Genomic DNA, 10641 nt, shown 5'->3' with positions numbered 1-10641 from the left:
GAGCTTCTCCCGACCGGCGCGCCACAGGGATGGGGCTTGTCCACTCGCATATCACTGTCAAAATATCTTTGACTCCCACGCGCGCCCGTATTCCGATCCGTGCAATAATATTCACAGGGGTATATATTGTCATTTGAAACAAGTTACCAATGCATTATCCTGTGGGATTATGCCCCCCCCCCCCCCGCGGCAAAATTAATTAGTATCCCCCTCCTCTATCTCTCTCTGTCAGTGTCTGCCAGTGCAGACTGTGGGTGACTGTCACTCAAAGCACTTATGGGCGGAGCCAAGCCCAAAACAGCTTGAAATCTTGAAGTGGAAAAATGCTGCTTTAGAGTAATTGATTAGAAATACAGAACAATGAATTTTTTGGAATAAAACTTTACAGATGTGTTTCATAGACTCACAGGAATTGTGTAAAGTTGCCCAAATAGTGAAAGGAATAGCAAGACATGTCCCCTTTAATTGATGGTTTTGGTGTAGTCTCCTTCCCTTGTTGCAATCTAGAGCCAGGTTGTAACGATCTATAATAGATGATGATCAAACTAAATGAAAATTATTTCACACTTTCATTATTGATTGTTTGCTTGACACATTTTCTCATATCATATCTTAGAGTAAACATACAAAAAAGATTCAGTAAATATGGCACAGACAGACCGTTTACACAATTGCAATTCAACAAAAAAGGCGTTATTGGTAGCTTTTCATAGAATTTGATAGATTTAAAAAGGTACTGTAAGTGATATTTATTTAGTTTAAATAAGTGTTGAATAGCTCTACATTCCGACAGCCATCACTGATGAGTGTTTGGTCAGTGTCTCTCAGTCCCTCCGCTCTGCAGTAAACAGAAAATAAATGTTCTGGTATCCCGTTCCCACGGTGCGGTGTGGTGTGGGGAGCAGGAGAAACATGGCAGTAAACTCTTTCCACCTAAATGGTTCACTAAAATGTTTCATTTTAGGTGAGAAATAGGATATGCAGTTGCTGGATCTTAATTCATATTTAATCTGCGATGCCTAGCTTGACAGGAAGTTAGCCAAAATACTATTACAGACCCTTTAAGTGGCAATCACAGATAAATGTTCATGATCTATATAACAAATTACAATAGTTCTGTTCAGTCTCTCACCTGAAATCTGACATAATTTATATTTAAACATGGCCGGTGGCAGATAATTAGCCTATTTCTTCAGTGGAGGCTATGCTGGGGCCTGAAACAGTCCCAGCCAGGCTTTGGGCTGTATGTGTGTTCAGGGAGAAGGAAGTCTTTCATTCTGTCTGGCAGGGGCAGGGCCTTCACCCTGTCTTCCACTGGCCAAGGCTGAACTTGGCTCCTTATGAACGCTCTACAGAGGCAACGTAAAGAGGGAGGGCTTGCCTCCTGCTCCACCACACGCCTATGGAGGTCCGGCAGATGTTGAGCAAGGGGTTCCTGACCAGGCACGGGCAGCTCAATCCCTGAGGACAGAGGCAGTCGGGGGAAGGACACCCTGGCTAAGTCCAGCAGCACCTCAACCTGTTCCAGTGACTCAGAAGCCTGGCTTTCATCAGAACAGTGCTGCAAGACTGTCTGGAGCCTGTGGAACAGTAGCCTGTAACCTGACCAGCAGGTGGCGCCATGATAGGAGCAGAGGAATGAGGCTCCACTCTGGAGCAACAGTACAGCCAGGGGAAAGAGCAGGTCAAAGTGCTCTAGGCTGGTCTGTGTCAGAGAAGGCTCCCCATCCTCATCTCCCTCCCCAGAGGCCAGACAGCAGCTGGGGTCAGCACCGTGGGCCACAAGCACCCGAGTGGTTCTCAAGCAGAAGTGGCCGATTTCAGCAGCCTCCTCCACGCTGGCATCCAGAGCCTCCTTGACCAGGAACACCAGACACGACATGGCTGTCTCTCCATCTACAGTGGCAGCATTGATATCAGCACCTGAATAAAAGGAGATGTTGATCCAATTGTCTTCATACAACATATACAATATATTACCATTGCATTTAGTGGATTAATTATTTTGTTTCTAAAGAGCCAAAATTGAAAAAATAGTGTTTTCCAGCCTACTACCTCTCTGGAGTAGAAGCTGGATATTGTCTGTGTTGTGCACGGTGAGGCCATCACTGCTCGCCAGGGCATGCAGCAGTGGTGTCTTTCCTTTGGAGATAAAATGCCATACAGTCTCTGGACATTCTTTTTCTACAGGGTTACAATAATCTAACCAATCCAAACATACCATTTTTATCGCTTGCATTTACATTAGCTCCCAAGTCCAGCAGGGCGAGCATACAGGGAAGTCTCTCTGCCTCCTCACTGGCAAGGTCCAACGGACTGCTCTCGTGGATCTACAGTATTAGAGATATTATCTACATGAAACAATAACCGTCTGCCAACAGTTCAGAAGCAGTACATTTTTCCAATGTGGCAAACTGGCTGACCGCAGTCACAAGGGTTACATTTCTGTTGGTTGCTCAGCTCTTCATAATATACATAAATAATCTTCTTCCATAATATACATAAATAATCTTTCAGCCAACATTTGCTTGAGTTACTGGCTGCTCGACCCAAGACTGTGGCATTCTAAGAAGCATTTTGCAAGTAAGACCTACCCTGTCTCTCTTGTCAAGTTCTGCTCCATGGTCAGTCAGCAGTTTCACCATGCTTTGTCGGTTCCTCAGCACTGCTATGTGCAATGGATTGTAGTAAGACACTGGATCTGGGGAGTACAAACAAATAACCCCATTAATAACAGAAGGGATTATTTTTTTTATTGCTAGTATTGATTCTTGGATGGGTATTATCAAGGATTAACTGTGGAATGGGGGGGGGGGGGCTCAATCAATAACCAAGGATTAGCACTTCCAAATATGGAGGTTTGTATCATTCAAAACAAGTAAGCTATGGATCAAGTTAGGATTTCCATTTGGACAAGAATATATATATTCTTTTTATGATGAATGAAGAGAGCCATCCTATAATATATCAACATTCCAAATGGCCATGGTCAAGGCTAAACAAATCACGTAGGAACATCTCAGTATAAGCAGATGCGAAAATCCCTCAGCTCAGTGATCATTTATACCGACAATTTGCAAATTAATGGAATGCATGAAATAGAAAAACACAGCATTTACTTCATACCAAGAGTTAAAAGATGAATATGGTCAGGTATGTGGGATTTCTGGAAATAGCCTACCTAATATAAGGTGACACAAGAAATACTATAGATTATACATCTAGGTATTATACTCCAGTCAAACTGTATATAGCTAGTGGCATTGTACTGAAAAGGGATCGCAGCAAATGCTGGATACTGAGGATTAAACATCTCTACTAGTGTTAATTTTGGTAGCTTATTTTGATTTAGTCTTTTGACTCAAATGCATATTAGTTTTAGTCCCATTTTAGTCATTTGATTTTTGTTTGTTTCAGTCTTTTATTTGTTTTAGTCATCTAAATCAATATAGGTTTTAGTCTAATTTTAATCAAATGCATGTCATTTTTCAGTCAATTTAGATTGTTTATTTATTAAATTAAATCCTTACAGTAACCTTTCATCAAGCACACAGACGCTTTTAGATGTGCTTCACTCCCTTTCCTTCTGAATAACTTCCAACTACAGTCTAAACTGCTCTAAAGGTTGATATCACTAAAAGGTTGAGGCCTAGTCCACATGTACACAGATATTCTTTAAAACAGGGTTTTTCCTCTGTTTAAAATAAAATCCAGTCCACACCAACACTGTTTCATAAAACCTCTCCTCACAACAACACTCACATGAAATGACCTGGACAGGAGGCTGCAGGGAGCTCTCTGTGGTCTGACTGCAGAGAAAATACTCTGGTTTCAGAAATATGCGTACATGTGTGGACGGGTGTTAGCGTTTTCCATACACTCCGGTGCACAAGAATACAATGTGTATTTTTTAGACATTTAAAAAAGATCTGCACCCTGGCAGGAGTTTTCAAAAAGGTCCGGTTTCAGTGACCTAAAGCGCAGTTTGTATGTGGACGAAAGGCCAGACCACAGAAAAGTTATTGTTTAAAAAATACCTGTGTATGTGTGAACAAGGTCGAAATCAAGTTGGAATGAAGTGGAGTATACGATAGGAATAGTCCACTGTTCTATCCACTGTTATATCACTGTACTATCCACTGTTCTAACACTGTTCTACCCACTGTTCTATTCTATCACTGTTCTACCCACTGTTCTACCCACTGTTCTACCCACTGTTTTAGCCACTGTTCTATTCTATCACTGTTCTACCCACTGTTCTATCACTGTACTATCCACTGTTCTTTCACTGTACTATCCACTGTTCTATCCACTGTACTATCACTGTTCTATCTACTGTTTTATCATATCTACCCTCTCCCTTGTGTATGTCATTTTAGCATTCTGATTTATAATGAGTTAGGAACATTTAAAAAGGCTTATTTTCCATTGACTAATCAAAATGTGCCAGAATATATGTAAATATACCCCACATATGTTCAGAAATCCCGGATTGGGGCTTTTAAATAAACTTGAATAGAACAGCCCCAGCCAGAATGAAGTCTCCTGGGAGATGCATGTCCTCTACCACCAGGGGTCAGCAGCACAGCAGTCTCTAGGTTAGCCTTAGCTGGATTTATCGCTACAGGAGGACACTTACTACATTACTCTCTCCACTGTGGTTTTCCTCTGGGATACTCTTCATTTTCTCATGTGCATTTAGATGACAGCTCCCTAGGTTGAGGTCAATACTTCCACATACTCCTATGGTGTATAAAGTTCCGATGTCAGGTCCGATTTATCAGTCAGCACTCCCCAAGTGGCAAAGTGTACTCCTGCAACAAACTTGACCACTTGTGAATTCAGAGCACCATCAGAATTCCTGGTCATATATCAGGTGTGTCAAGTTTAAGTCTGTGTTATTGAGAGCACTCTGGCTACCTAAAGGGTGTTGCAGCAGAAAATCTAAATTAGGCAAAATATCTACCGTAGCTAAATAGTATCAACCATTAACCAAAGGAGCTAAGAGTCAAGACCGTTAGAAAGCGACTGCATCAGTAGCTGCCACTCCAGGCAGTGAAAGTAACTATTCCTCTGACAACAATTTGCCTCACCATTTTAATCTACAAGCTTGATTGAATTATTTAACGCTTCATCTTCTCCCCTTCTCCCATTTGTTAAACTCATTAGCTTATAACTGAATAAATCTCTCTTTCCAGTTGTTGTCCCCCCACACACACTTTATTTAGCCACGCCCTGCTTCACACTCACACAGGGAGCTGCCCAGTACAACCACAGTCTGACACTATTGTATTGTTACTGGAGTTTTTGGGAGTCAAGGGCACTTCAGCGGTTGGTATTTATTGAGGGATGGGGGAGTGTTATTCATTCACTTCACCACCCAGATTTTCCCTTTCAGTCCGAGGGATCAAACTGCTGACCTTTCGGTCACAAACCCACTCCTCTAACCTTTTAGGCCACCACTGCCCCCAATCTCATCATCAACATCATCTCGGCCTTCTCTCACCTTCAAAGTTGATATCAGCTCCATAGCGTAGGAGGATTTCAGCTGCGCACACCAGACCCCTCTCAGCCACCTTAAACAGAGCATAGCTGATACCCGCGTCAAACACATCCGACTGGGACTCCCTCTCCAACAGCTCCACCAAGGAGCTACACAAGCTGTCCTCATCCGCAGGGCTGCTTCCTCTAGCAACAAGTGGAGAGAGCAAAAGTAATTTAACTTACATTTTAGACATTTTGCAAATGTTCTTATCAAGAAATGTACAAGTGAAACAGCTGAATGAGCTCAAATTCTTGTATCTCCAAGGTAACAAGTAGCAAAATGAGTACCAAGGGCAAATTGACAGTGCCCAGTGCCAAGGAGCCTCAGAATAATTAGCTAAATATTAGGGCTGCAACTAACAAACTATTATGAACGATTAATCTGTAAATTTTTACTTTGAATAATGGGATAAAAAAAGAAAAACGTTATTCTTCGTCATGTACAAACAACTTGCAAATTTATGATTATGAAACAAAAAGAAAATGTAAGCTGCAAAACAGTTATCATTTTTTATAAAGTGCACATAGCAGGTCTATTTACATTTGTTCTAAAAAATAAAACCCTGTTTAAGTTCAGTTTGAAAGGAGCTGAAGGGTTTAAATAATAATAAAGAAAAACATAAAACACAAGCTAAGTGTTTTAACAGGCTTTACAATAGCCTACATCAAATTGCTTCAACAACAGGCCATGAAGGTGCATCATAACATAGACCCAACTAATCGATAATGAACTTAGTTGACAACCATTTTTTATAATCGATTAGTTGTTGCAGCCCTACTAAATATAAAAGTAGCCTGTGGCAAATAAGTACTAAGAACAACAATGACCCTAACACTATTATGCAAATTAGACCCAGGCAACTACCGCCCTGTTCTTGTACCGGATCTCCTCTCTGGTAAACAAGAATACCCTGAAGACTCTGGCAGGAGCACTCATTCACGGGTACTACGACTATGCTTGCACTTCATGGTACCAAAGCACCTCAAAGGCGCTAAAAACTAAATTACAAACATCACAAAATAAACTGGTCAGACTACTGCTTGACCTTACTCCTAGAACCCACCTCACCCCTGCCCACTTTGACAACCTAGGATGGCTTAGAGTAGACGACAGAGTACAGCTATTTGCAATGGGCCTGGTCTACAAGATACACTACACGACTAAGGTACCCAAAAAAATAAAAAACAACGTATACCGAACCGAACACCGTAAACCGTGATATGAACCGAACCGTCGATTTTATGAACAGTTCCACCCATAATGTACATGTCAAAATACTTCCCAAAGGTCAGTGAATACCACGACCACAACACCAGAGGGAGCTCCACAAATCATGTTAAACCCAGATTCGGCTCAAACAAGGGACTAAACACGTTTCGCAATTATGCCACATCAATGTGGAACGCCCTACCCACAGCTGTAAAGGAATGGGAATCACTACCCACTTTTAAAACCACTCTCAAGGAGCACCTACGGGAGACTGCAATTCGAAACTGGAACTGGCCCCTGTAAATGTCCTAACCCAACCCCCTCCAATGTAAATGTCCTAACCCAATAATATACGAGATCCTCTTCTTGGGACCAAGTAAGGTTTCGTCGATAATCCAATGTACAGTTACCCCCCCCCCCCCCACCCCACCCAACCACCTCCTATGTACAGTCCCCCCCCACCCCACCTACCCAACGCCCCCCACCTCATCCAATGTACAGTTTCTTCATCAAATGTATATACTCTATTTTTTAAACTCTTTTTGTATCACAAACAGTACTGTATTTGTAAATCTGGTATGTCATAAATAGATGTAGCAGTACTGTCTATCTGTATGTCATGTATGTTTTAATTGAAAATGGGGGACCCTGATGTAAACCAGACGAAAGTATTTCTCTGGTCTGCATCCCTTTAACAATTGATCAACATCATCAACAACAACATCTATATGAATTGAAAATGGGGGACCCTGATGGAAACAAGACAAACGTCTTTCTCAGGTCTGCATCCCCTTAACAATTGTGTGTATTGAGCCGTACTGTATTGTACCCATTCTGCAATCTGTTAATAAAATGTTCAATCAATCAATCAATCAATCAATCAATCAATGCTGCTTTCAACCAAACCAAATGACAAGTGGCAACAATGAAGCAGCCTTACCTCTCCTCCTGAGCACTAACTCCTTCCTCCAGTCCCACCACACATAACACAGCATCTACCAATGGTTGGTACTCATAGATAATCCTTCTGAAGCCATGGAGATAAGGCATGACCAATGTGTCCTTTCTTTACACTAAAATGCTGTAGACAAAAAAAATGAACACAAGTAGGTTAGTGGTTATCAGTGTTGAACATACCTTGGTTCCTAACACTATTGCAATGGCTGATATAATAACCAAAGGGGCTATTAGCTACGTATCTGTTGGTTTCAGTTGTCAAGGGTGTGGTCTCTGACAAGAACAAGTTACAGGTTGAAAAAACCCTCAGCTCGGAACTAGGCAAAATCTGCATATGGCTCGCCGACAACAAACTATCATTACACATGGGCAAAACAGAGTCCATTCTCTTCGGTTCAAATAACAAACTCAGCAAAACAGACGGCTTCTCAGTTACAGTGGGTGACAATATTGTCACAAGGAAAGATGAAATTACCTACCTGGGTTCCATCCTAGAGGCTAATCTTTCCTGTGACAAAATGGCATCCAATGTAATAAAAAAAGTCAATCAACGAACTCGATTCTTGTACCGGATCTCCTCCCTGGTAAACAAGAATACCCTGAAGACTCTGGCAGGAGCACTCATTCAAGGGTACTACGACTATGCTTGCACCTCATGGTACCAAAGCACCTCAAAGGCACTAAAAACCAAATTACAAACATCTCAAAACAAACTAGTCAGACCTTGACCTGACTCCTAGAACCCACCTCACCCCTGCACACTTTGCCAACCTAGGATGGCTTAGAGTAGACAACAGAGTAGTGTACAGCAACTTGCAATGGGCCTGGTCTACAAGATACACTACACGACCAAGGTACCCATGTACATGACAAAATACTTCCCAAAGGTCAGTGAATACCACGATCACAACACCAGAGGGAGCTCCACAAATCATGTAAAACCCAGATTCGGCTCAAACAAGGGACTAAACACGTTTCGCAATTATGCCACAACAATGTGGAACGCCCTACCCAAAGCTGTAAAGGAATGTAAATCACTACCCACCTTCAAAAACACTCTCAAAGAACACCTACGGGAGACTGCAATTCAAAACTGGCCCCTACAAATGTCCTAACCCAGTTGTACAATAAAGACCAAGCATGGCTTTGTCAGTATTCCAATGTACAGCCCCACCCAACCCCACCCCATCTACCCAACCTCCTCCAATGTACAGTTTCCATGTCAAATGTATGTCAGTATTCCAATGTACAGTGCCACCCCACCTACCCAACCGCCCCAATGTAGTTTCTATGTCAAATGTATATACTCTTCTTCTGGATTTTTTTAGTATCACAAACAGTACTGTATTTGAAAATCTGGTATGTCATAAATGTATAGATGTAGCAGTACTGTCTATCTGTATGTCATGTGTGTCATATGATGAATTGAAAATGGGGGACCCTGATGGAAACAAGACGAAAGTCTTTCTCAGGTCTGCATCCTCTTAACAATTGTATGTATTGAGCTGTACTGTACTGTACCCATTCTGCAATCTGTTAATAAACTTTTCAATCAATCAATCAAAGACATCAGCTACGTTACTTCACGTTAGCTGCATGCACGGTGGCCTATTCTAGTTCTGTTAAGAGTCAACAGAACTAGCCATTACAACAGATTGTTTTAATTTCAAATGAATGACTTTCTGTACTTTGTCTAAAACGGAAACGTACTATTCTCGTTGACTAACAAATACAGTTATGTTAACGTTACATTGACGGTAACAGACAAAAAGACAATAAAGAAGTCTTCGTCTGCAATCCATACGCCGAGACAAGTAACGTTACGTTTGTATGAATGAATGAAAACTTTATTTAACAGATTGCAGAATGGGTACAATACAGTACGGCTCAATATACACACAATTGTTAAGGGAATGCAGACCAGAGAAAGACTTTCGTCTTGTTTACATCAGGGTCCCCCATTTTCAATTCATAGTGACGTGAGTGATGTAGCCAGGCTCTTGTCATCAATATGGCGGGTTTAACGATCACCATAACTAGCTTATAACCCTAGATAAATAAACATCTTAACTGGCAAACTTATGTTAATAAATTAATTTAGGTAGATAAATGATGTGACACTTGATCAAACGCAATATGAACTTACATCAAAACAGAATTATCCACGCCCACAATTGTCCGACAGTATTTCTTCTTCTTCTTCTTCTTTTATTTGGTGTTTTACGGCGGACGGGCACCAAAATTGGGCCATTTACCGCCACCTACCGACCCGGAAATCGGGCCAGTCTTCCATTCCATAGATATGTTCTATATATATCTATGTTCCATTCTCCCCTCTTCTTTTTCTTCTTCAATGGTTTAATGTCAGATCGCGACCACAAAAGGTGCATACCGCCACCTACTGTACAACCCATTCAACCCCCTAACACACAAAACAAAAAACAAAACCCATCCCTAACATCACCACCCTATCCAAACCTAATCTATGAGTCACTCATTGCCTCCTGCGGCTGACTCTGGCCTTCCTGAACACTCACCACCCCCTTCCCTAACTCTCTTACTTGATCACTCACAACAACCTTCTTCCCTAACTTCCCTAACTCCCTTGATACTTGCCCCATTGTCAACCCCTTCATACCCATGTCTAGTACTGCCGCCTCAACTACTAACTTTAACCTCTCTGTCCTACTGCTAACCATCACTATTGTATTCACTACTCTTGTCACAAATGCCACTATCTCCAATTTCACCCCCCACACCCTCTCTTTCTCCTCTTTTACTTCCTCTACTGACAAATGCCCTTTTCTAAACCCCTTATCCACACCTTGCTTCCCCTGATCCTCCTGCACTACCCTTACTGCCAAATGCCCTTCTCCTTCCTCACCTTGCTTTCCCTGACCTACCTTCCTAACTGCCTCCGCATACGAAAT

The 10641-nt window shown here is 41.8% G+C and overlaps 1 protein-coding gene across 2 annotated transcripts; it reads right to left on the bottom strand.

The window, feature by feature from the left end:
- Positions 1-228: 228 nt before the first annotated feature.
- Positions 229-9894, bottom strand: asb6 (ankyrin repeat and SOCS box containing 6). Of its 2 annotated transcripts, none has more exons than XM_084325887.1 (7): positions 9858-9894; positions 7695-7835; positions 5507-5688; positions 2595-2701; positions 2222-2330; positions 2056-2142; positions 229-1923 (listed from the first exon to the last, which is right to left on the bottom strand). In XM_084325887.1, the coding sequence occupies exons 2-7, from the start codon at positions 7802-7804 to the stop codon at positions 1193-1195; spliced, it is 1326 nt and encodes a 441-aa protein (XP_084182013.1). In that variant the 5' UTR covers positions 7805-7835; positions 9858-9894; the 3' UTR covers positions 229-1192. The 2 variants fall into 2 exon arrangements, with proteins under 2 accessions (XP_084182013.1, XP_084182014.1); XM_084325888.1 differs by lacking the exon at positions 9858-9894 and adding an exon at positions 8757-8870.
- Between the last annotated feature and the right edge of the window lie 747 nt (positions 9895-10641).

Source organism: Notolepis coatsorum, assembly GCF_963971535.1.
Source record: "Notolepis coatsorum genome assembly, chromosome: 1".
Lineage (NCBI taxonomy): Eukaryota > Metazoa > Chordata > Actinopteri > Aulopiformes > Paralepididae > Notolepis > Notolepis coatsorum.
This window is presented reverse-complemented; position numbering and strand designations above follow the sequence as displayed.

Coding starts and splice junctions, on each gene's coding strand:
- asb6 (XM_084325887.1), bottom strand. CDS start 7,804: ATGCCTTATCTCCATGGCTTCAGAAGGATTATCTATGAGTACCAACCA. Junction 2,702..5,506: donor AGCTGATATCAACTTTGAAG/GTGAGAGAAGGC, acceptor TGTACTCCCCAG/ATCCAGTGTCTTACTACAAT. Junction 2,331..2,594: donor AACTTGACAAGAGAGACAGG/GTAGGTCTTACT, acceptor CTAATACTGTAG/ATCCACGAGAGCAGTCCGTT.